General features: G+C 42.0%; 1 protein-coding gene across 8 annotated transcripts in view; it reads right to left on the reverse strand.

The window, feature by feature from the left end:
- Positions 1-6,061: 6,061 nt before the first annotated feature.
- Uimc1 (ubiquitin interaction motif containing 1) overlaps positions 6,062-27,201 on the reverse strand; it is a 72,484-nt gene continuing 51,344 nt past the window's right edge. For 5 of the 8 annotated variants that reach the window (NR_121592.1, NM_001293660.1, NM_011307.3 and 2 more), the window contains 5 exons: positions 18,727-18,805; positions 13,071-13,248; positions 9,135-9,198; positions 7,598-7,640; positions 6,062-6,900 (listed from right to left, as the gene is read on the reverse strand). Coding sequence is in view for 7 of the 8 variants with exons in the window: in NM_001293660.1 (NP_001280589.1) it covers positions 6,702-6,900; positions 7,598-7,640; positions 9,135-9,198; positions 13,071-13,248; positions 18,727-18,805 (563 nt within the window). In the remaining variant the exon portion in view is untranslated. The remainder of the gene's footprint in view (positions 6,901-7,597; positions 7,641-9,134; positions 9,199-13,070; positions 13,249-18,726; positions 18,806-27,201) is intronic. The other 3 variants (XM_011244499.2, XM_030247207.1, XM_006517167.3) reach the window with 2 other exon arrangements.

Consider the following 27,201-nt stretch of genomic DNA (forward strand, 5'->3'; position numbering starts at 1 on the left):
GCAAGATGGGGCAAGAGGTTTGCCTGGGGGTCTTCTCTTGTGGAAGATAGAGTTCTTAAGCTTCTGTGGAGCTACTCTACTGGCCACTACACTGCTTTTCCACTTAACTGTTTTCCTGAAATACAGTCTTGGGGAACTAAGCATGTGTGTGTGTGTGTGTGTGTGTGTGTGTGTGTGTGTGTGTGTGTTCAGCTACCCCCAATATATCAACTAAAGAAATGAATAATAATGAAAAGCAGTGTGTGTTTGGAAGAGGGACAGATAAAGGGGTCCAGTGACCTCCAGGACTCTCTGCAGGGTACTTAGAAGAGCTTTATGCTCAAACAGTGAAGGAGTGGGGCAGAGTCAAGAGATACACATAAGTTAGCAGTATTGATCCAGGTGTGCTTCCACCCCCTCACTCTCAGCTCTTATCCTGCAAGGTAGTCTGACAAGCTCTTCTGTCATCCAAAGGAGGCCAGTCTGGATACCACACTTGTCATTTGAGAGGAAAGTGCTATCCTGCGAGACTTTGCTGGTCCCAGAATACAAAATGACTGAGGTTTAGGACGTGACCTAACTTTGTGCCTTCAGCCTTGAAGGAAGAGATGGGTCAGAGAGACAGGCACTCCCTGAGTAATTAGCATGTCCATGCAGAGCAAGCTGTAGTCAGACACAATGCCTAACAAAAGCAGCTTCTAAGTGCCTGTTAGAACTCAGGCAAATTGGTGGGCACAAGACTGCTATTTAGCAGTCATGCTATTATTCAGTTAGTGAAGGCCTCCACAGGACACAGGCGAGCAGAGGTGGCTCCTGTAGCAGCTTTGATGTGATCTGACCTATAAACACGGCAAATACAGCCCTACCTGCAGTTTCCTGGATACCAAGCAGACATACAAGCTTTGAGAGACAGAGAAGTCAAGAATGATGTAGGGGAAGGCAAACTGACCGTGCTCTACAACACAGCACCATGCTTAGTCTGAGGCTCCAGTGCCTTAACTCCATTTAGTCGGGGGAGATTATGGAACTGAAAGCGAAAGCCAAGCTATGATTCACGACAGCGGCAGACTCTAGTCAGCATGAGGGTATGCTCCTGGAAGTTATTTCATGACTCTTTGTCCGTGATTCTCAAAGTCCCGTTTTCATTTCACCAGGAAGTGGGTTGTCCTGGCTGTAGTTGTCACAGTGCCAGAGAGCTTCTAAGTCAAGGCCAGGGTTTGACGTCTGTGAACATTTTGGTCCAGTCCTGTCTGTAACAGAGGCACAGCACTTGCCAGCGAAGGTCAAGAGGACACAGGATGGCTACTAACCAACAAAGGAGAGTCAAACCCTGACAAGGCTCCCTCAACACCTCCTAGTGCAGCCTGCAGCCACCCAGAAGGAATGTAGAATGGGGAGAGCCAAACAGCAAAACCAGGATATCACCGCTGGGCTGGAAGGCCAGGTCCTCCCTGCTATGCTCCTCTCAGCCTACAATGCCCATAGCCAGCTTCCCGATCATCTTCCATACTCTTTATGCTTTGGATAGGCCTCATGGCTCTCACAGGCACTGCCCTGCTTCCATTGAGTCTCTGTTCCTATTGATGTGTCTACAATGACCTACTGATATCCCTGGCCTCTCCATCCCTTTTGTCCATTCCCCTTTCATCTAAGTTCAGTTAGCAACAGTGGGACTCCCATATCCCAACCCTGACCCCCACAACAAGTAGGCCCCGCTCTGATCCCAGCTGGGAACCAGTCTACTGTATTTATTAAAATCACCTGTGTTTACCTTACCTACCCAACTGTGGGCTCTCATGTTTCTTCCACCTTACGAGACTTGGTAGCAGGTTCTGGATTCTAATATGGAGTAAGTCTCAGTTAACTTTTACTAAATGGAAGAGCTCTCCCTCAAGCTCAACAGCTCCCAGACTATTGAAACAGCAAGAAAGCAGCCTGCTTCTGGTGCACAGGCTCTCAGGACTCTTCCAGAGTCTCGACAATGTCTCACCTTCCCAATGGCAACCACCAACTTTCCATCAATTCACAACCTCCCTTCTCCTCTCTCCAACTCCCATGGGCTAAACTCAATCTAAGGCCTCACAGGCAAGTAGCCCAACCCAAACTCAAATTTCCAAAGTCATCAACATGGTATCAGACCCAAGTTCAAACTCAACCCATTTTCCCAACTGGTTTATGGAAGCTTTCCATTTTTCTGAGTCTAAAGTTTAGGTGGGTTTTGTTGTTTTTTTATTACTGTGTACATGATGTGTGCATGTGTGTGTGTGGGGGGGGAGTACATGCCACAGTGAACATGTGGAGGTCCAAGGACTTTGTGGATTGAACCTAGGTCATTAGGCTTCTACAGCATGTACTTCACCTGCTGAGCCATCTGGCTGGTCCAGAGTCTGGATTTCCCATGTATAAAACATGGAATTTCTCTGTAGGATTTGCTTTAGACCTGTAAACATCAGCCTTGCTGCAAGTGTATTGGATACCAACTAGCCATACAGGCAGTAAAATATGATGTTGGGGAGGGCACAATGGCCATCACCCCCACATGTACTGCCCAGCCAGGGGTTACAGTTTCTCAGCTGTTTTATCAAAATATGGAACTGGAACAGGAAGTGAAAGGTCCAGCTTAAGTCGTGCTTATGACAAGCGCTACCAGAGTCCTTGGGTCTATTTCTGGGTGACCCAATGTTTATCTTTGTCTTGAGACTGGGCCTTTCTACATAGTCCTGGCTGTCCTAGAACTAACTCACCATGGAGATCAGACTGGTCTTGAACTAGACCCACCTGCCTCTGCCTCCCCAGTGCTAGGATTAAAGGTGTGTGCCAATATGCTCAGATTTTTATCTTTTTAAGTAGACTCAAGATGTCTATTTCCAGGTTGGGCTCCCCAGAAGTAGGCCTAATCATTCAGATTATTTCAGAAGGTTCCAAATAGGGCTGGGGCTAGAGTGATGAAAGTGAGACAGAATGCTGACTTAGAGTCCTCTCAGACTCACCCAGTGCACACCCTGCACTTACATGGACCCAAGAGTATGGGTCTCATTCCTAGTCATGAGGGGATTTGGATGTGAGTTAGCAGAAGACAGCCAAGACAGTACACATATTTACGCTGTTATGGGCACGATGGTGATCCAACCGTACAAGGGAATCCCTGAGAATATGGTAGAATGTGCCTCAGTTGTTCTGAGACATGAAGAAAATGGGTTACTTCTATACTCCAACTTCTATTTTCATTGGCCAAGGGCTGCAGCAGAGCACTGGTTCTTGGCCCTTCTAGCTTGTGTCAACATAAGGCAAGGGCCACCTTCTCACACAGGCACAAGTATCTATTTGAGTAGAAAGTCTGTAGAAGGTAAGAGCCCAGGGGAAGGGGGTCAGGCACAACTTCTGACAAAAGGCTCTTTTAAGGACAAAAGGAAGGAACACAACTGTGATGATGTTAGACAAACGTCTCTCCTTCCCCCCAGGTTATAGCAATAGTTTAAGCTCATGGAGCTTTAACATTCTCCGTGAGCTAGCAATCTTTCAGAACTACCCAGAGACCCCAGGAGAGATAAGTGTGTAAGACCCAGGCTCCCAGTGTGCTCACTCCTTAGAGATATGTCTCTTCTTGCTGGAGGCCATCTCTCTGGCCTTTCCACCTCTACTTCAATACTTATGACATATAACAGTACAGTAACACCACTAACTCACTGCTGCCACTATACATTTGTAGCAAACTGTTGAGTCTTTAGAAACATTTTGTCAATCCTTAAAACACTAAGTACTTTTTTCCTCATTTTACAGACAAGTAAACTAAGTCCCAGAGAATTTAACCTATATCAGAAGTAGGGTGTAGACCTAGGTTGATCTGACATGATCTTCATGTAACTCTTCACTCTTTGTCTAATGCACCTCCTGTCAGACTACAGCAAGAGAGAGACCAAGATTGCTATGGGGGTTTCAATATGCTTGGCCCAGGGAGTGGTACTATTAGGTATGTTCTTGTTGGAGCAGGTGTGGCCTTGTTGGAGAAAGCTTATCACTATGGGGATGGGCTTTGAGACCCTCCTCCTAGCCACCTGGAAGACAGTCTGCTACTGGCTACCTTTGGATAAAGATGTAGAACTCTCAGCTTCTCCAGCACCATGCTTGCCTGAACATTGCCATGCTTTCTGCCATGATGATAATGGATTGAACCTCAGAGACTATAAGCCAGCCCCAATTAAATGTTGTCCTTCATAAGAGTTGCCTCGGTCATGGTGTCTGTTCACAGCAATGGAAACCCTAACTAAGACAACTGGATAAACAAGGAGCCTCTACCGAAGGCAGCTTGAGTCCCATGTAGGCTAGGAATTCCTGGCTTAGCTAATCCACACCTTTAGCCAATGGCCCACATTCTCTACAGCCTGCTGAATTTTAAGCTAATCTCCCTTTAGAAGCAGTTCTTTCCCTTGACCTCCTATACAGAAATATGAATTATACCATTTATAGAGATCTCCCTCCTAAGTGAGCACCTAATGAGAGATATGAGTGACTTATACTGATTGGATATATCTGGTACACTTTCCCTTAGAAGAAAAAACAAGAAAAGTACTAACGTCAGAGGTACAACATTTTCCTTAGAAACGAAGAGTATATAACTGTGGCCTCACTGCCACGGACACAGGGGGCTTTTACTTGTTCCTCTTGATCTGTTTCCTGTGAGGAGCGGGTGTGGCGGCAGTCCCAAAGGCGCCAGGGACTGCAGCTAAGTCGTATGACTTGCACCTGACTTCCTCATATAAGCCACAAACATCTTGAGAGCTGCGCAGGTGTACCAGGATACTGGTGAATCCATTTTAATGGAGATATGCCCCTGCTGCCCTGATTAGCTGAAGCTGCGTGCCTGGTAAGGTGGTGTGGCCTGCTGTGCATGGATGGGAACTGAGAGTATAAAAGAGTGAGAGGCCCAGGGTTCGGGAGAGATATAAACAAGGGAGATATAAACAAGAAGAAACAGGACTGAATAAACGTGTGCAGAAGGATCCTGTTGCAGCGTCGTTCTTCCTGGCCAGTTGGGCGCGCACAAGAAGTGGTGCCGAAACCCGGGACAAGAAACATCTTCAGGCACGAGCGAAGACCCCCTGCTACAGGGAGGATTCAGAACTGCATCACAGGGAAGGAGCGGTTAATAAAGGTTCCCGTAAAACAGACTGTTGAGAAGGATCCGGCGTGGATTCAGAACTCTTCAGCTGGGGAACGGTACTGGTAAGTCTCCCAAATTGATCCCCGGGTTAAAGGGGGATATTTTTAAGAGAAAGAAGAAAGATGAGGACTGAATAAACTGCTGTTAGAAGGACTGGTGGTCGTGTCGTTCTTGCTGGTCGAGAGCGGACACGACAATTGGTGGCCCGTACGGGGAACGGACTCCCCCACCGAGTTCAGAACTTTCAGCAGTCAGTGGTTGCCGGCAGGGTAAGTTCATGGTAAGTGAAACTTACGACCCCAGGAGTTTGGGAAGGACCTCGGATAAAATAGAGGCAAGTATAAAGTTGCCAGGAAGCAGGCACAAAGTAACGATAAGGTTCCTGGTTTTGGGACAAGTTAAGGAACTATGATAAGCTCAGTGTAGTGATCAATAGATCCTCGCTGTGTAGTTATGCTTTTTTCTCCCATTGACCTTTTGTGGGTAGGTCTGATAGTTTTGGTCTTGTTTGTTCTGATATATGTATTCTGTTACTGTTTGAATCGAGAGGCAGTAAAGACAGGTCAGAAAATCCTTATAGAGCAACAAGAGAGTATGTCGGAAGAGGAGAAGGGCTTAAAAAGAAAAAGGAAAAAGAAAGGAGACACAGTGTTATCAGGTGGACAGAAAGGACAAAACAAAAGAGCCGAGGCGGAGGAGGAAGGCGAATTAGCTTCTGCGCCTCCTCCCTATGCCTCCTCAGCAGCCACCTGTAGGTGGACCTTCTGTCCGGAGGTCTGGAAAGAGGTTAGACTCTCCTTGCTGGGGTGTCCTGTTTTCACTGACCAAGCAGGGCAGAGATATCATGAGCCTCATCTGAAAGTTGGTTATAATGAGTTTCTGGCAGCTAGCAAACAATTGTGGTTTAAACAGACAACTGTGCCTGGTACTCCCACTGGTAAATCTATTTTGAAGAAAAAAATGCATAGACACTAATACAACAGTGTTCACTTAAAAATTCCAGGGGAAGAACGGCACTCCTCCTTCTATATAGCCACAGGTCTTAGCTGAGAAGTCTTAACTGGGTGAGCAGGTCACTGAATGAAAGGGATAACAGTTAGTATTGGGATTAAATACATTTGGCACAGCCAAAGTGATGTCAGGTTCAGTCAATGTTCAGAATTGTGCAGTGTAATTTAAATGAATTTGAGTAGTGTGTCAAAGATTAGCAATGAAATTCATTCAGGAACACATAGCTTATGAGTGAAACTGCCTCTTCAACTGAAATATCCCTACCCCAAAGCTTAAAACAGAAATGAAAAAAAAAACACTTCCATCTATTGAAATAAGATTTCATACAAAGATAAATATATTTAAATTTTAACTATAAGCAAATTCAAACAGAATAATATTCACAGTTGTCTGAACTGATCTTATAAAATATAAAGCCAGGATACTGAATGGGTGCTGGTGGTGATAACAACAGGGTCAGAACTCTCACAACAAACTAGAGACCACTATACTTAATGAACACGATCAACCCAACGATGTGTGTTCTGGTCAACTTCCAGTCTCAAGAAATTCAAGATTTTCTCCTCCTTCCTCTGCCTGATTTAGTTCGTGACCGGAAAGCAAACTGTTCTTTAAAGTCCACTAAGCAATTTGTAGCTTCTGAAACAGGAACAAAAGACTTGATGGGAGACTCATTTAAGTTGAGCTGTGAGAGGGTACTCTGCATCTCTCTGCTGCAGCTAGCCTCTTCCACCTCTGGTGAGGGCATCCTGGACAGAAAGGTAAATAAATAATTAGATAGAGAGATAATATACAGAGAATTCAAGTGATATATATATAGTGTGTATATTCTACAGATGCTGGGAATTTTGTCTGGTTCCTCTAGAAGAGTAGCCAGTGCTTTTAACCACTGAACCATCTCTCCAGCTCCCAGCCTTTATATAAAAACAAATTCTCACTATGTCATGACTTCAGAGATCAATCTGCCTCATGTGCACTAGGATTAAGTTCACTATTAACCTGCTAAGCGCCAAGTGTGTGCTATTATATACTATAGTGGGGGCTTAAAATTATATTAGTACAAATAATTCTGTAATGCTCTAGCCATAAGTACTACCACTCTGCTTTTACAGATGAAGATAGTAAGCAAACTCATGGAACATAGAGACAAGGAGAGACTGTGGAGTCAGATCCAAATTCGCAAACTGCCAACATCTGCTAGAATTTGGGTTTGGGCAGAAGAGAAAAGAGAAAGAAGTAACACAGAGCTCTACTTAAAACATCACTACAGCTATCTAGCCAATTCTTAGTCCAGATACGGCAGGAGCATTAAATTAAAGAATTATATTACTTCCATACTGATTTCTATTGTAGTAGTCTGACAATATTCTACACAAAGAGTCCATCAGCAGGCTTACACTTGGCATAGCTGTGACAGCCGTACTTTCAATATATACCTCAACTTACCTGAAGGTTCTTACTTCCGAATACTTGGGTTTTTTCTCTACACCTGGAGAAATAATAAAAGTACTAACGTTAGCAGTCATAGCTTCTCCCGCCTGGTGCTTTTCATCAGGTCTATTCAAGTAGCTCAGATCTCCAGTTCTCAGCCAATGGAACATGGGCATTAGCATCCAACAGGCTCAGCTGCAGGTGAACACTTACGAATGAATCATTTCTGACTAAATCAACGTCAGATCTAGACTCAGACAATAGGGCTGCCAGGGGAAATCTGTCACCTGAGAGATTTATAACCTGTTGATCTAGAAGAAGGAGGATGTAAGTCTTTTTACAAGTCATCACAAGGCAAAACAGGTTTGTTTGGTGGTAATAAAATATAATAACTAAACAACAAGCAAAAAGTTACTGTTCCATTTGCATTTGGTAAATTTTAACAATACAACTAATAGGAACAATAGGAGCAATAGCATCTAACATCCATCAAAAGCCAGGGGATGTGTTTAGGTGTTTACTAGAGACAATCCTTTCAATCTCTACAGTTATGACTCCTAATGCTCCTCGTGAATCTACTCTAATATTCTCTAAATACTAGAGGCACACAAAGAGGGATTTTAGAATTCTAATTATAGAATTACTTCCTACAATTACTTAGGAGTATAAATTGGGAAACTGAGCTAAAGGTAACATACGATGATTTACAAACATTCAGAAGAGGCAGTAATGTCTGCATGTCCAATTCCCACGACTGTTCCTTTAGAAGATCTGCTTTCTGGCATGTGTTAACTTTTTTGTAATTTTGGAACCACTCCCCAGATTAACAGGCAGTCCTGACTCTAGACTTTATAAAGCGTTACATTAAACATTTGAAGAGTAAAACAGGCTATCTCTCCAATCATCTTTGAAAAGAGACAACCTAGGGGCTGGAGAAGAGATGGCTCAGCGGTTAAGAGCACTGACTGCTCTTCCAAAGGTCCTGAGTTCTAATCCCAGCAACCACAAGGTGGTTCACAACCATCCATAACGAGATCCGATGCCCTCTTCTGGGGTATCTGAAGACAGCTACAGTGTACTTACCAGAAAGAAAGAAAGAAAGAAAGAAAGAAAGAAAGAAAGAAAGAAAGAAAGAAAGAGAGAGAGAGAGAGAGAGAGAGAGAGAGAGAGAGAGAGAGAAAGAAAGAGAGAAAGAGAGAAAGAGAGAAAGAGAGAGAAAGAGAGAGAGAGAGAGAGAAAGAGAGAGAGAGAGAGAGAAAGAGAGAGAGAGAGAGAGAGAGAGAGAGAGAGAGAGGGAAAGAGAGGGAAAGAGAGGGAAAGAGAGGGAAAGAGAGGGAAAGAGAGGGAAAGAGAGGGAAAGAGAGGGAAAGAGAGGGAAAGAGAGGGAAAGGGGAAAGGGAAGGGACAACCTAGATTAAATCTCAAAGACTGGCTGATTGGCTCCAAAAATTCCCTCCCTCATCTATCCCCAGCAATCAGCTGCAGGTCAACAGTTGCCATCTCCACTGGACAGCCTAACAGAAACCCTGAAAAGTGGTCCTGGAGTCTTCACCTGTGGTCCTATGCTCAGACTGCTCCAAGAGACTGAGGAGTCGGCCTTGACTATGGCCTTTGTCCTGTGATAGAGAAAAACAGACAGAAGGATTACTTCATGGAATGATTAAAAACACAACTGACTTAGCCCAGATCAAAAAATTCCCAGAAGAATGTGGTGGCACAGCTGGGACTAGCTTAGTCTTTTGCTTTATAATAAATGAGAGTAGATGAGAAAAACAGCAAACTGTAATGAAGAGAATAAAGCACCATATCTGGAACACAGCTTTCCAGGTGAAGTGGTGCATACCTTTAACCACAGTATTCAGCATGCAGAAGGAGGTAGCAAGGACAGCCTGGCCTACAGAGGAAGTTCCAGGCCAGTCAAGGCTACACAAGGAGACCCTATAAGAAAGGAAAGAAAGAAAGAAGGAAAAAAGAGAAATAGAAAGAAACTCAAGGATGGTTTCAGCATCAAATCAAATCAGTTCACAAATTACATTAAAGAAGAGCCTCTGGGCGAGAGGGTAAGAGCACACTGCTCTTCCAGAGGACTGGAGATCAACTTCCAACACCTACATGGTGGCTCACAACTGCCTGTAATTCCAGTTCCAGGGGCTCCCAGGCCTCTAGGCTCTGACTTCCTAGGCTTGGGCAACTGCATTCATGTGCACAGACCCTCACACAGACACAGACGCACAAATAAATAAAAGAAAAGAAAATGTTAAAAAAAAATAGCTTCTGCTCTATGTTAAATTTGAAGAGATTTAAAAAAAAAAAAAGGAAAACAAACAAACAGGGAGCAACGTCAAGATAAACTGTCGGCTTAACGCACAGCACTGGTTACTCTTCCACAGACCCAGGTTCAATTCCCAGCACCTACATTGTGACTCACAGTTGTCTGTAACTCCAGTTTCAGGGGATCTGATGTCCTCTTTCAAACTCCATGGACACTAAGTACACGTGTGGTATACAGAGAGACGTACATGTGTGCAAAACAATCATACACAAAAAAACAAAAAAATTTAAATAAAAAAAGAACTTTTTAAAAGATAAATAAATTGGTTCTTTGGTGCAAGTAAGCACTCACCTATAAAACTCAACTCTAAAATCAGGGAATAAAGAGCCCCTGACTCTCAAATGATTCAGAGCACTTGCTTCTCTTCCAGAGGTTTGATTCCCTGCCCTCACAGAGCCACTCACAACCTTCTGCAACCCAGTTTTAGGGAATTCAACACTCTCTTCTGGCCTCTGTGGCACTAGGCACACAAGTGGTACATAGACAGACATGCAAACCAAACACCCATATACATAAAATAGATTTAAAACATCAGGTTCATAGAGATGTCACTTCCTTGCGGCACGGTGGAGAACGGTTTGGTCTCTGGCCTCTGTGTAAGTGGCTCCTCTGCTAATAGCTCTTGAACACACTGTTACTGCTCTATCTTCCTCATCTCATCACAAGCCAGAAAGCACTTAGATCCATTTCCCACAGACCGGGAGCCCTGCCTTGTAGTTTCTAAAACCTAGAAACACAAGGGATTCACAGTTATCTCACAAATGGTCCTAGAAGTGGGGACATGGATTCCCTACTCTTTCTGAAAAGCAATTAAATGTAATATTTCAAAAGATGTTGAAATGTTCACTCATACTTCAGGAAATAACTGGTAGTTCAAAATTAATGGTACCCCCCACCCCTGGTTTTTAAATTATCGTTATTCTGCTCTGCTTTTATTGTTTTATTGGGGTTATTGTTGTAGTTTGTTTCTTTTTTTTTTTAAGATTTATTTATTTATCATACGTAAGTACACTGTAGCTGTCTTCAGACACTCAAGGATGGTTGTGAGCCACCATGTGGTTGCTGGGATTTGAACTCAGGACCTTTGGAAGAGCAGTCGGCGTTCTTAACCACTGAGCCATCTTGCCAGCCCGTAGTTTCTGTTTCTAAGATAGGGTACACTATGTAGATCATGGTCTAAAACTCTCTATGTACCTAGGACTGGCCCTTAAACTCTCAAACCTCCTGAGTGCTGAGATTACAGGAACGTACAGGCTTTAGACTGTTTTAAAGTCTTTAAATATAGAAGGACTGGGAAAATACTAAATGTTTAATAATACGATAATGATTAAGTGACATCTATATGATACAAGCATCATTAATAATGTTTTTTTCAGCTTGAGGAGCAGGTGATAGAGGTGGAGGTAGGGCTTAGAATTGCCTATATAAACCAGGATGACCTCAAACTTGTGACGACCCCTATTAGTGGTGGGACTACGGACAAGCTCAAGCACACCCAGCTAACAGTAATACTTCAGAAGTCTACAACAAACCCAGAGATTTACCCTAACCTACAGGGCTTCTCACTCCACATGGGGCCCCTTCTCGCCTGAGAAACTTTTACATGACCTTGGGTATATAGGTATATAAAATCAATAAAACAGATCAAATGGTTATTGATAAAAAAATCATAATAAAAATCATTTTTTAAGGATTTATTTATTATACTTAAGTACACTGTAACTGACTTCAGACACACCAGAAGAGGGCATCAGATTTCATTACGGGTGGTTGTGACCCACCATGTGGTTGCTGGGATTTGAACTCAGGACCTTTGGAAGAGCAGTCAGTGCTCTTAACCGCTGAGCCATCTCTCCATTTTAAAACATTTTAAATCATTTTAAAATCATTTTAAAACAATTCTATGAAATATATATAATTTTAACCATTTACTAAAGAGAAAAGTAAATGTGCATAATAATGAAATAGATATGTTTGTAGTATGATTTAGTTTTTATTGTTTTGGTTTTTAAGATAGGGTCTCCTGTAACCCAAGCTGACCTTGAACTTGTTACATAACTGGGAATGAGTCTGAACTTGTGATCCTCCTGCCTCTACCTCCCAAGTGCTAGAATTGTCACTGTGTCACTGTGCTCAGTATTATTTGGTACAAGGGCATTCAGACCAGGCAATCATCCTACTTTCGAAGGCAAACCTCCAGCCCATACTTGTTTATTTTTACATAAGAATTAAATTCTTCCTAAATATTTGACAGTGCAAAAAGCAGGGCAACTTTCTGAGAGGACTGATACTCTGATTTTATTATCATCGGTGCTGAGAACACTGCTTTGCATAAATATATATTACAAATTGGCAAGTATATGTTTAGGGCCACTTTAGAAATTGCTGGAAATTTTTGTCTTAATCCCAAGCCAAAATTCACTACTTTTTAGACAACTCACATCAGCAACTAAAACAGCAATTTTTAAAATCAAACGTTCTCACAGAATATAACCAAAATGATATACTAATGTGGGGCTAGGATGTCACAAAAGTGCTATGCAAAACAAAAACCTGAGTTTGAATCCCCAGACAAATGTGGAAAGCTGGCATGACTCTGAGCAGCTAGGGCCTAGCATGAGGGCTGCAGTACATAAAGGCAGACTCCCAGAGCTGACTGACTAGCTAGTCTAGCGGGCCAATGAACACCAGGCTTGGTGAGAGACTCTGTCTCCAATGTAAGCTGGCCATCTGACATATGCGTGGGTACTTGGATGGTAAGATAATATGAAAATGTTATGTTTTCCATAATTAAACCACTATGTTTTTATAAGAGTAGAAAACTTTGTATGTACTGCAAAAAGCATAGCAATTAATAACTGATATAGTCTTGGATCTGAGAGGAGGAGCTTCAGGCAGTATCCTTAATCTACAAAAGCCCCAAGTCCAGTGAGAGACCTGTGTAAAAATAGGTGGATAAACCCTGAGGACTAACACCCAAGTCTAACCTCTGGCCTCCATATATAATGTACAATATATATACACGCACGCGCGCACACACACACACCACCTTTACAAGCATAAACAAGATAAATAGGAAACAAGGGAGGAGAGAGAGGGAAGGAGAGAAGACAGCCAGAACAGAACTGCAGCTTTTCCTCAGCACTGCACACATACCTTTGACTTCTTCAGCCGCTGCTGTTGTTTCCCCTCCACAGGTGCACACACCCTTGGTCTCCTTGTCCCTTCAATCCCATCTTCTCTGTCAACCTTTGCAAGCTGGAGACAGGCCTCCACATGGCACTGATACTCCCCAAGTGGAACCAGGGACTTACATAGATAACACTTCTCCTTCCTGGGTGAGCAGAAGAGGGGGAGGGGGAAGAGGCAATTTTAAGATTTGCTTTTGCCTCTAGGCTCCTGGAATATTTCAGATTGTCTTTTTACATCTCAAAAATGTCTGCAGAGGAGACTTGTCAACCAACGCAGATTCACTCAGTGGGATCACCAATAAAGCTAACCCCGTGCCAATCATAAGGACTAAGTGATTAGCAGTTTTCCCTGGCTGTTTCTTTGTACCCCGCTGTTGCAGCAGTGGGATGGTAATGAAATCAGCTCTTCTAACCATCTCAAACAATGCTCATTGCTTCTCAGACATAAAACAGTCTGTCAGACTCTTCTGAAATTAAGTGTAATCATTTTTTCAAAGAGAAGTTAAAATTTTGACAGAAAAGGGAGCATTGAAAGCATGAAATCAATAATGACAGTTTACCACTGTGGATGCCTGTTTGATTAGTAAGTCAAGTCTGTCTATAAGCTACCTTCCTTAGCACTACCACCTGATACATCAACTAGGAGTTACTAAAACACGTGCCTCTGTCAGAAGCTTCTGCATATTACATAGTTACTTTCATCTTTTTATAACAAAATCGTTTGGCGAAAGAAAAAAGTATGTTCTTGATGTCTCAATGAAACCAGAACTGTACAAGTTGGTGAAGAATGCTTATTAACTACTTTCTCTGTAGTCAGTACCTTTCAACTTAATTTCTAAATTAATTCTTCAGCCCCATTAGGAAAGAATTATTTTCCCCAAGGTCCTTACAGCTAATTAATATCAGAACTCATAGCTGATAAGTTCATCTTAAACTTTCTGAAACATGTGATCTTAAACTTCCTTTTCTATTACTACTCAGTAACTGTGGCAAGAAATTAGCTCTATGGAAGATTTTCTCTAAAGGGCAATAAAATAACAGAAATAACATCTCAAACTACTCTACTGCCTGCAAGAATGAACGTAAAACTCTGCTTTATGAGGAAAGTTAGATTAGTATATCTTCAAAATTCATCAATTAATGCAAAAGCATTATTAATTCTTACTATTAGATTAGTACAAAAGTAATTTTGTTTTCTACACTGTTGAAATTTATCATCTGATACTGAAATACATTCTTAAATAAATGAGGTTATGCTGTGCATCATTTCAATGAACATTTTTTACATTTTTTTTACTAATGACATATTTGCTGTTTATATTTACTTTATAATACAGAAATGATGTGAAACAAAAGCAAATTTTCTTATTTGGCAAAATAGGTGGTAAAACAGCTGAGGCAAGGCAACATCCACAGAAGCAGATATAGAGCGTGGAGCACCACAGTGCTCCAAGACGCTCTGCACAGAAGAAGGGCCGTGAAGGTAAGGAGCTGAGGGGCTGACCACAGGAAGCTGGCAATGAGGACCAGAGAGAGCACTCACTGAAGCTGATTCTCTTATTTGACTCAAGAAGTTGACAAAGAACCTTGCAAGCTGTTGAAGCATTTAAAGCCAAAGAGGGAAAGTGAAAGGTTTGATAACTAGGTGCCTCGTGGTTGAACCAAAAAAAAATTAAAGTTTTGAGCTGTTCTACCTCTTACTCTACAGAACAACAAACCATTTCATCTTCAGACTGCGACATGCAGTAGTCAATTGTCACTAGTAATGACCAGCTCAGTGGCTAGACCAAGAAATTCCAGAGAACTTCCCAAAACCAAACTTGTATTCAACAAGGTCATGGTCAGTGTTTGGTGGTCTGCTGCTGGTCTGATCCACTGCAGCTTCGGAATTCAGTGAGACCATTATGTCTGAGATTTGTACTCAGCAAATTAAGAAACACAGCACTGAGAACTGATACCTGCAGCAACACTGGTCAGCAGAAATTGTCCAAATTCATCATTAGGACGCCAGACCACATACTGTACAACTAACACCTCAAAAGTTAAACTAGACTACAAAATTCTGCTTTATTTATTTACTTGACCTCCTACCAATCAACTACCACTTCAAGCATCATGACAACCTTTTTGAAAATGCTCTATAAATCAGCAGAATGCAGAAATACATGAGTCAGTGAGCCCGATGACCTGAGTTCAATCCCTGGGACCTATATCGTAGAAGAAGAAAATCAACTCCTTGCTGTCTGCTGACCTCCACACACAATGCATTAGGTAGTTAGGAGGTGGAGGGGGTGGGGGTGGGTGGGTGGGAGACTTTCTAAAGTTCCTCAAATCCTGAAGCATGAAGTTTAATACTACAAAATAAACATTTTTCATCAGCCCCCCCCAAATGCACTGACTATAACGGTTCCCATTTTAATTAATAAAGTACGTTTGAACCTAGTCATGATTTAGAATTCATACTCTAAAACCTCTGGATTAACCTAAAAATGAGTGGCAGCAGCAATATAGGAAGACCTGAACATTTAAACTCAGGACAAGTTTGACTTTGTTACCGTTGGCTACATAACTTGGTTACATATAATTTATCTTTAAAATAAGAGAAAAAAGAAAGAGAGAAAGAAAATAAAAAGAGACTGAGGGCATAGTTTGAAAGTTAACTGCCTGCTTAGCACAAACAAGGTCCCAGATTCAATCCCTAGTATTTGATGGGATGGGAGGGAGAAGAGAGAAGACAAACTATGCCACTCCACTGTCCTAAAGTAAATGGAGGACCTATGGTGATGAGTGACGTGTGATATCCGATGCTCATTATACAGCTACTGTCTGTGCTACCTCTCACACAACTGATCAGATGCTACGTGTAAACAAAACGAAAACAAGAATCTCCACCTTAACAGCTTGTCCAAGAACACAGAGATATTAATAAAACTGCAGCAATGTGAGGGATACAGGCCAAGAGGAAGGTCTGCACTAATGTAAGCTCACAGAGAGAGAAGAACAGGAAGAAGTTGTTAGTTGGTACTAAGTTACAGATAGATAGTAGTAGGGAGTGCTGGTTTACTACTATATAGTTGGTGATTACATTTTAACAAGCTAGAAGAAAGGGGTTTTAATGTTTTTAACCACAAAGAAATGAAGAATAGACGTTTAAACTGATTTAAACATTACACAGTGTATACATGAATCAAACATTATATGGAACTCCATTAATACATACAGGCTTAAATTTTTCACATACTAGTTTTTAAATTTTAAATCATTACAGAAAATCACAACTATTCAAAATACAGACAACAACAGACTGTGGGAGCCCAACCCCAAAGGATCTACACTAAAACTGAACTTCTTAGGCTCAGGAAATACCACGCTAGAGGGATGACAAATATTTTAAGAGACAAAAAAAAAGTCTGCTATGAGAATGTGTCTTCTAAAAGCTACACCCATAGGTGTATCATGATCGCAACAACATGACACCACCAACAGACATGTTTACCTGGTAAGGGAGAAATGCCACAGGGCCTACACCCCTAGACAAAGAACTTAACCAAGTAACGACCACTGAGAACTAGTCTCCCAGGGATAAGCCCCCTAACTGATATCCAATACCAGTGGTCAGTCCAGAAATCATATATACAAGTAACAGTAAACACACTCAGCAGGTTGCATTTGTGCGCGTGTGTATGCACACATAACTGTAATAATCAAAGAAAAGACTTACTTTTGAGAAGGAGTGAGACAGAGACATGGGAGGGACTGAGAGGAGGGAAAGGGAAAAATTGTGTAATTATATTTTAATGAAAATAAAGGTTTCTTTTCCATTTTTTATTAGGTATTTAGCTCATTTACATTTCCAATGCTATACCAAAAGTCCCCCATACCCACCCACTCCCCCTTTTTGGCCCTGGCGTTTCCCCTGTACTGGGGCATATAAAGTTTGCGTGTCCAATGGGCCTCTCTTTGCAGTGATGGCCGACTAGGCCATCTTTTGATACATATGCAGCTAGAGACAAGAGTGAGGTGGAATCTCAGGGTTGTTTTGATTTGCATTTCCCTGATGATTAAGGATGTTGAACATTTTTTCAGGTGCTTCTCTGCCATTCGGTATTCCTCGGGTGAGAAATCTTTGTTCAGTTCTGAGCCCCATTTTTTAATGGCGTTATTTGATTTTATGGAGTCTACCTTCTTGAGTTCTTTATATATATTGGATATTAGTCCCCTGTCCGATTTGGGATAGGTAAAGATCCTTTCCCAATCTGTTGGTGGTCTTTTTGTCTTATTGACGATGTCTTTTGCCTTGCAGAAGCTTTATAATTTTATGAGGTCCCATTTATCGATTCTCGATCTTACAGCACAAGCCATTGCTGTTCTATTCAGGAATTTTTCCCCTGTACCCATATCTTCGAGGCTTTTCCCTACTTTCTCCTCTGTAAGTTTCAGTGTCTCTGGTTTTATGTGGAGTTCCTTAATCCACTTAGATTTGACCTTAGTACAAGGAGATAGTAATGGATCAATTCGCAATCTTCTACATGATAACAGCCAGTTGTGCCAGCACCATTTGTTGAAAATGCTGTCTTTTTTCCACTGGATGGTTTTAGCTCCCTTGTCAAAGATCAAGTGACCATAGGTGTGTGGGTTCATCTCTGGGTCTTCAATTCTGTTCCATTGGTCTACTTGTCTGTCGCTATACCAGTACCATGCAGTTTTGGCGAGGATGTGGAGAAAGAGGAACGCTCCTCCATTGTTGGTGGGATTGCAAGCTTGTACAACCACTCTGGAAATCATTCTGGCGGTTCCTCAGAAAATTGGACATAGTACTACCGGAAGATCCAGCAATACCTCTTCTGGGCATATATCCAGAAGATGCCCCAACCGGTAAGAAGGACACATGCTCCACTATGTTCATAGCAGCCTTATTTATAATAGCCAGAAGCTGGAAAGAACCCAGATGCCCCTCAACAGAGGAATGGATACAGAAAATGTGGTACATTTACACAATGGAGTACTACTCAGCTATTAAAAAGAATGAATTTATAAAATTCCTAGGCAAATGGATGGACCTGGAGGGCATCATCCTGAGTGAGGTAACCCAATCACAAAGGAACTCTCACAATATGTACTCACTGATAAGTGGAAAATAAAGTTTTAATGAAGAAAAAAAACCGCAAACAAAAATTTCTGCCTAACAACTCACTATTCTAATGTCCTGTGGAAACGGCTCTGTTTTCAGGAGGCCACATCTACACCTGACCTCTTCCTCAGAATGTGCTCTTAGTCAAGCTACAAGCCACATCCCAAGGAAGTCTTCTATATTGCTCAACATCCTGCAACTCAACTGCTATATTATGACATTGCAAAATGCTCACTGCTTCCCCAAAGCACCAAACACCCATTTATAAATTCAAAGAAAACAGAAGCCTTAGAACAATGCAGAAGCAGGATCATTTTTAACTGAAAAAACAGATGAGTGGTCTACACTGAAATTATAAGAAAAAGAAATTCAGGCTTTCAAACAATGATGGCAGGACGGACAACCAGAGAAATACAGGGGACAGGCACTAGTGGCTTCACCTGGTGCAGGTGCTGCTGTGTCAGATAAGGAACAGAGTGTGCCCGCCTACCTGTTGGCATCCAGAGCCGGCTGTGCAGCTGTCCGACCGTCACTCTTGTTCTTGGCCTCTCTTCGTCTCCGAGTCAACACTTCACCATTAAAAGAAAAAAATGTTAGCTGGCAATAGACTCAGGATATAGAAGACAAAATTTATTAAGAAGAAACAATTTTCCGGGCGTGGTGGCACACGCCTTTAATCCCAGCACTCGGGAGGCAGAGGCAGACGGATTTCTGAGTTCGAGGCCAGCCTGGTCTACAGAGTGAGTTCCAAGACACCAGGGCTACACAGAGAAACCCTGTCTTGAAAAACAAAAAAACAAAACAACAAAAAAATTTAAACCTATTCTGTGAGGAAGAAGTTCACTGACTGGGAAACCACAACCTTTCTAATATTGAAAATAATACAAGTGACCAAAACTGCCAGCCACAAGATGTTCCCTCTCTGTTGCTAATTCATGAGATATAAAAGTCTAGTTCACTCCAAGGAAGGTTTCTGTGTTCTACCTAAACATCAGTCAGTCAAGGAACATATACATCCTCTACCAAAATTCTGTCTGGTGTACCACAGATCCAATGAAGTACTGTAGGAAACGCAGTGATGGTAGCTACAGGTGAGTCCTACATAAGCCCCAGGCCTTACAAACTTCTCAGTGCTGCACTTCCTAAGTGAGGAAGAGTAGGACAGCAAGCACAGCTGGCCCGTCTACTCCACTAGGACCACCTCCCACTTCTACTGCGGGCATACAGGCGATAGAAGTATCTGTCTCGCATCAAAGATATCTGCTTATGGAATCATAATCCCTCTTAATGATCTTATAGGTTATTTAATCAAGTGTTTTCTAGTCTTTGGCAAACAAAAAGTAAACATTTCTCTTCAAAGTATGCCTTCCTTACACTTAACACACCACAGAGAATATTTAGAAAGTTACTGGAGTATGAAACAACCTATCCTGTGCATTACTTGAATCTTTAGTGTGCACAATCTGGGTTACACCAGCTATTGAATAAATAAATATCTATTAGGTTGCAGTTAAGTATTTGGCACACAAGCCTAAGGACCTCAGCTTGATCCCTGGGTAAAAAACAGGACAGGGTGGCTTTTGTCCCAGTGATGGAGAGACAGAGACAAGAGGATCTCTGAGGACTGCTGGCCAGCCAGTCTGTTTTAATCAGCAAGCTCTAGGTCCCAAAAAAGAGAGAGAGAGAGAACAAGAAACAAAAAAACGGCTGGAGAGAAGGCTAAGAGGTTAAGAGCACTGGCTGCTCCTCTAGAGGTCCTGAGTTCAATTCCCAACAAACACATGATGGCTCACAACCTTCTTTAATAAGATCTGGTGCCCTCTTCTGGTCTTCAGGCATACATGTAGCAGACTGCTATATAAATAAATAATATATAATAAGTCGGGAGGTGGGGGAACAGAGTAAATATATAAAAGGAAGGAAGGAAGGGAGGGAGGGAGGGAGGAAGGGAGGGAGGGGGAGAGGGAGAGAGAGAGAGAGAGAGAGAGAGAGAGAGAGAGAGAGAGAGAGAGAGAGAGAGAGAGAGAGAGAGATCTCCCCAAAAGGGGTGGGGTGGGGGATACATGGCTCTCTCACTTCGTGGATAAAGGGGCCTGCCTTTCATCTGGATTTCGGACCCACGCTGTGGAAGGAGAGAACTGACTGATGTCCAGTGGCTCCACTCATCTCCATGTGTGTGGCTCACACCTCCCCTGCCCCGAGTCAAACATGCACACATACTACTCACATATAAAATTAAATAGATTAAATTTAAAAAACCACATATACCCTGGTAAAACGTATATAAAGGTCTTCTAAATCACCCAGAAAGGGTCTCTAGATAGTCTGTCATGACGAGATTTGTGAGATTTGGGTCAAGGCTGCCTTCTCTCACTGTGAGGCTCAATCACAAAGTGATTTTTCTCACCAGAAGATTCTTATTTAGTAAGTAAACACCTTTATTTCATTGATAACTTCTAACTCAAAACACTCTTATAATTAATTATGTTGATAGTTCCTAAATGTAAGTCCTTAAAACCCTCAAAAACCAGACATTATTGGGTCCATTTTAACAATGGCTGTATTTAAAAAGCTTAGCAGTCTTAAGTTTGTAAATTACTCCTCTGCAACATGATTTAAAGGCAGACAGACTCCAGAGCCAGCACTACAATGCTAAAGAACCCCTGCCTCTGCTCAGGCTGTGGTAACTTCAAGTTTAGAGATGAGTTTGCCTATTGTTTGCTTCCTGATGGTGGTGGGGATTCAACTCCGAGCCTCATGAATGTAAGACAAACACTTTACCACTACTCTACATTCCCAATTTCTCTCTTAAGAGGTGCATTTGAAAGTTCATCTCTTGACTTAACATACAATGCTGCTATACTTACCTCTGTGCCTAGTTTGCTCAACATCTTTCCTCATAAAGACACAAAACTATTCATATAAAAATATTCTTGGGCTGAAGTGCTCAGACATTAAGAACACTGACTGCTCTTCCAGAGGTCCTAAGTTCAAATCCCAGCAACCACATGGTGGCTCACAACCATCTGTAATGGGATCTGATGCCTTCTTCTGGTGTGTTTAAAAACAGCTACAGTGTACTCACATATACAAAATAAATAAATCTTTTCAAAAAATATATTCTTATCAATACTATCACCCTAAAAATTTTACACCTTGAAAACACACCATTCTATCTATTTGGATTTGAAATCCCAGAACAATTAGATTTTGCTTGTTTGTTTTTATTTTTCAAGACAGGGTTTCTCTGTGTAGCCTTGGCTGTCCTAGAACTAAATCTGTAGACCAGGCTGGCCTCCAACTCACAGAGATCCACCTGCTTCTGCCTCCTGAGTGCTGGGATTAAAGGCACACACACCACCATTGCCAAGCACCACTTAATCATAAAACCATAAAAAGACAACCAGACAGTGTGTGCCTCATACCTAAATTCAGTATGAGATTTACACTATCATCCATGAAACACACGAAAGACTTAGAAATGTATAGGACTCATAAGGCCCTCCCAGAGGTTTGATAAACAGTACACAAGGTGAAACTGCTGACAGGTTGGCTAGAGCGCTCCAGGGAGGGAGGCTCTGTGAGTGCTCATGCACTTGAGCGTGGAATGTTCCATGATACAAATGCCTGTGATTCACCCATGCACCTATTAGGTAACCCTCAAAGCTCACTCTTCACCAGTGTAGACTTGAGTGGGATCATTTCTTTGAATGTTGTTGGTGTCCTATCTGGGGTCACCCCTCTCCAAGAAAAGAAAAGTCCCAAAACACTGGCTCTTCAACATCAAAGCATAGTGGTAGGATAACATGGGTCAGTGCTAAAAACAAGATGAGAAGAACAAAGATACTGGAGATCCTACGTGGATACGGCTGCAGGCAGACAACAATGTGTTTTATGTTATATAAACATTATCTACACATATTTTCTCCTGCAGCCCACCAGCAATCTCTCTGTGTAGTCAAGGATTGCCTCTACTTCCCAGTACCAGTATTATAGGTGCACACTATTGCACCTGGACAATCACTCCACATATCATACCCATCACCAACTTTAAACTATGGGATGGCATAAGCCTATAATTCTAGCAATCAGGAAGCTGAGACAGGAGGATTGGCACAGGTTCAATGCCACCCAGGCTTCAAATTTGTAGTCCTGCTGCCTCAGCCTCTACACTCAGCTAAAATGTATTTTTAACACTTGTACCCACAGAGTACAATATATGAAACAGAAATAAACAAACAAATAACTTTCAAAGCTGAAAACACACCTTCCCCCATTCTGAATCTATGAGCTCAAGCTCCATGTGTCGCTCTCCTACTGCCCTCCGCACTGCCCACAGTACCACGTTTAACTGCTGCTCTATTCTGTACAGCCTTACATGCTTGTATCTAAGTGACTTATGTTATCTTACAGTAGTGCCCCTTGCCTTTAAATTTCCAATAATGTTCTCCCCGAAACAGCACAGGATCCTCTTCATTTAGCTCCCCGTGTAGTTTTAGCATGGTATCACAGTTATTTATGCACACTTCTTGTCTATCCAGCTAAACCATGATTTCCTTGAGACTAGAGCCTATTTCTAATTTGTGTATCTCCCCACACCACCCTGTCTCCTAAATCCACATTTTTCTATTAAACATACCCCATTTCACAACTGCTAACACTTTAAAATATGTACTAATAGCAATATAGCTAATCTATGAATTGTGAGTACTACACACTCCACACTAATACAAAAAAGATCACTGGAGAGCTTCACAAATTACATTCAGATCAATCACTAACAGGTATATAAGACAGGAAAGGCCCAACTTTGTCTAACTTGAGAAATATATCATGTATGACTCTATACAATAACCATCTACTAAGGCAAAAGTAAACACAGCTGATGCATGTAGCTTCCTAAACCCTACTTCTATGTATCTCTTACTAACTTATTTTTATTTTGTTTTGTTTTGTTTTGTTTTGTTTTTGAGACAGAGGGTCTCTGCCCAGCCCTGGATATCCTGGAACTCTCTATGTAGACCAGGCTGGCCTTGAACTCAGAGATCCACCTGCCTCTGCCTCACAAGTGCTGGGATTAAAGGCGTGGGCCACTATACTCCTGGTTTAACTTAGTTTTCCTGTTTTGACTCTTAGGCCTTGATGTCCATCTTCCCCTTACTTGTACCCAGCTGACAGCTTATCTACCTACTAAAAACATAGACCCTAGAAATACTACATAAACAGGAAGAAGTAGTTCATAATTTATTAGATACCTTAGCATAATGTTTTCTATATCTACCCATGCACATTACAGAGTGCCTCAGATTCTCATGACCCTACTGTTGGACTAAGTTTACAGATGAGGAGCCTGATTCCAAAAGAGGGAAATAGTACTCAGCTAACAAATACTACTGATAACATTTAAATCCCCATATGCCTAGCTCCAAAGCCTACATTCCCTCCACTCTATCATACTGCCCAAAACTAAATGCTAACTCGATTCTCCCAGCTCTACCCTGGTCCCCCATTCTAATAATCTATTATCCAGCAGCAACCTGAGCGACACTTTTCTTAAAATTACCATTCTCTGCTTAAAAATACACTCTTTGCTCAAGTCTTTCCAGTGATTACTCTCAAGAGGAAAAGTCAAAGTCCTTTTTAGAGTCTAGAACTCTGTGATCTACCTGTGCCTTCCCAATTTTTCTCTAGTCTCTTGTTTATCTCTTTCATTTGCTCGACTCCAGCTATACTTAACCCTGTTCACGTGTGAGAAGTTTGAAGCTACTTTTTCCCCTTTCTATCTCTGACTGACTTAGTTGGGGCTTCTGTTGCTGTAGTAAGACCTAAAGCAACTTGGGGAGGAAAGGGTTGACTTCAGCTTACAGTTCCATATCACCGAAGGAAGTCAGGGCAGGAACCTGGAGGCAGGAGCTGGTGCAGAGGCTATGGAAGAGTGCAGCTTACTGGATTACTGTTTATGGCTTGCTCAGCCTGCTTTCTTATAGCATCACCAGCTGAGAAGTGGTACTGCCCACAGTAAGCTGGTCCCTCTACATCAATCATCAATCAAGAAAATGTATCAGCAACTTGCTCGAGGGCCAATCTGGTAGGGACATTTTCTCAACTAAGGTTCCCTCTTCCCAAATTATTCTAGCTTTTGTCAAGCTAACATAAAACCAGCTAGCATGGTAACATATTCTCTTCTTGTGATGGCTCTATTAGCTGTCAAGTTAACAACATCTGGAATGGACTACAATCCAGAAATGGAGAGCACACCTGATTTTTAACTCAGTTTGAAGTGGATGAATCCACTTCTAGTAAGGATCTTTGAGGTAGGAAGACATACGACTTTGATCCAGATCTTAAGGCAGAAAGATACATCTGGGCCATACCCTCTCCTGCAACTCTATTTAAGGGCATAGAAGGAAGTGTATGATCTTTGCTTGTTTGCCCTCGTCTTGCTAGCACATCTATTACTTCAATGGCATTAGAGCCTTATTCTAACATATACTGAAGACCAGCTGGGACATCCAGCCTTGTGGACTGAATGACTACTGAATTCTTGGACCTTACATTCACAGCTTGTGTGCTCAGTTAATTCAGCGTGCATGTGCGCGTGTGTGTGTATTAAACACACACACGCACACACATATAAAGAGAGAGGGGAAGGGTGGGAGAGAGAGAGAGAGAGATTCATTCTGTAAGTTCTGTTACTCTAGAGAACCCTAACTAGTACACTCTCTCACCTTAAAATTCCCCCATTTCCTTTAGGTCTCTACTCAAATGCCACCTTCTTTTATTATTATTATTATTATTATTATTATTATTATTATTATTTTATGTGAATGAGTGTTTGCCTGAACATACACATGTGACTTCAGAGGTCAAAGACAGTGTTGAATCCCCTGGAACTAGAGTCATATTTATAAGCCACTATGTGGGTGCTGGGGATCAAACCCAGGCCCTCTGCAAGCACAGCAAGTGCTAACTGCTGAGCTACCTCTCCAGCCCCAAATGTCACTACTATCTTAAACAGGACCTTTCTGACAACTATTTTAAATTGTTACATTGTTACTCTCTATTCCCTTCTTGTGCTTTGTACTTTTTTCCCTAAAATATTTACCACAAGGTAGAGAAACAGTTTAGACAGTTACCTGCCACACAAGCATGATGGTGTAAGCTTGTAATCCTAGCATTAGGGAGGTAGAGACTGGAGAATTCCTAAAGTTCACTGGCTAGTCAGGTTAGTCTTAACTATCAAGCTCCAGGTCCTAGTGAGAGACCTTGTTTCAAAAAACGAAGTGGATGGCTCCCAAGGAGTAACAGGTGGGGTTGACCTCAGCCTTCATACATCTGCGCACACATGTGCACATGCACACCCACACAAAATCAATTTTAAAACTTTATCATCACTTGACATGCTACCACCTTAGTTGTTCGGTGGTTTACTTTCCGCCACCAGAATGTACACTCCACGAGAGTAGTAACTTCTATATTAATTCAATGTATCTGATATATACTTACTGAGTAAGAAGGGAGCTTTATTTTGCCTAAGTGTTTACATAAAATGATCTCCAATATGTGTTCCAGGAAATAAATAACAAAGGCAGTCCAGTCTTGTCCTAGTCTAGAACAATGTAGTGAATCTTATCCCTCACAAACAATCCTTTTAAAGAACATTCTACTTTTTTATAATTCTGATCAGATAGCCATGCTACTGAATAAACTGAGCACACAAGCTAGCTTAACCACAATGTAGTATTGTAATCAAATAAAACTTACAGCAAAGTTAATCAGACACATCTTTAATGACATGCATAATTGTTATTGTGCTGCACGGTAACTAGGCATAAATGGCAGACATTCCATGTAAATGATGCTAATTACTATTCCTGTTACACAGCCAAACCAAGCATGTCTAGGATCAGCTTCAGGGAGACACGGAGGGAGGGAGAAACCTGGGTATTCAACTGAGAGGTAAGAAACCTCTTACTCTAAGCCTCAGGAATTAGATAAATGGTCTCCAGGCTCTGTTTTGTGGCTTATTCCCATTCTCGAGATGGGAAACTCTCCCTCTTTGGTATGAAAAGCCTGCTATCCAAGATTTAGAAATTATGGTAAGAGGAACAAGAAACATCACCAATTTCTGCCTCTAACAAGGAAGCCATGGACATGGGCAAGGTGGCAGAAACTAAGAGATCAGATTTGCTGAGAACCAAGTAGAGGCCACACACAGTAAAGTGTTTCATGTAATTCCTTACTTGACCAGCCTACCTAGATCTCCAAATGGTTCCCGAGACAACAAGAGTAGCAGATGATGGGATGGTTCCAGTGAGAATTCCCTGCTCCAAAATCTACAAGGCCTAAAATGGCAGCTTTCATGGTCCAGACTATGACCCCAGTGTCTCTCGGACATGACCCGATTCACTGCTCTCCTTCTCCCACTGGACTCATTTCAGCAGGGGCATTTACTCTAAACAACTATAATTACTTAAGACCACAAACCCCTTGGTAGCAGAAACCTTGCTTTAAAACTTCTCTAGTAACCCACATAAAAGGCTTGCCAACAATTTCTCTAAGTGTTCCGGGGCCTGGAGATGGCTTGGTGATTAAAAGTGTTCACTGCACAACCATAAAGACCAGTACACAGTACACATGTAACAAGCTGGTCATCCCACACATGCCTGTAAGCCCATCTCTGATCAGAGTGAGTCAGAAGGATCACTGGAGCTTGCTAAAGTCTAGTCTAGCTGAGAAAATGTCAGCCCCATGTTCAGAGACCCTGCCCAGAGGAACAGGTGGGGAGGAGGATACTCAATGCCCTCTTTCTAGAGGGATTCAGGGATCAGAAATAGGTTATCGTGTAATAGTACTGCTTCCTAAGCCTGCCCTTGCTCTGAATAATGACATCAAGACTTATTATAAGTTTTAGGTACAATAGCTAGGTAGATGCTGAAAGTCTGAGGTTATTCTGATATAACCC

The sequence above is a fragment of the Mus musculus genome, chromosome 13 (genome assembly GCF_000001635.26).
Source record: "Mus musculus strain C57BL/6J chromosome 13, GRCm38.p6 C57BL/6J".
Classification (NCBI taxonomy): Eukaryota; Metazoa; Chordata; class Mammalia; order Rodentia; family Muridae; genus Mus; species Mus musculus.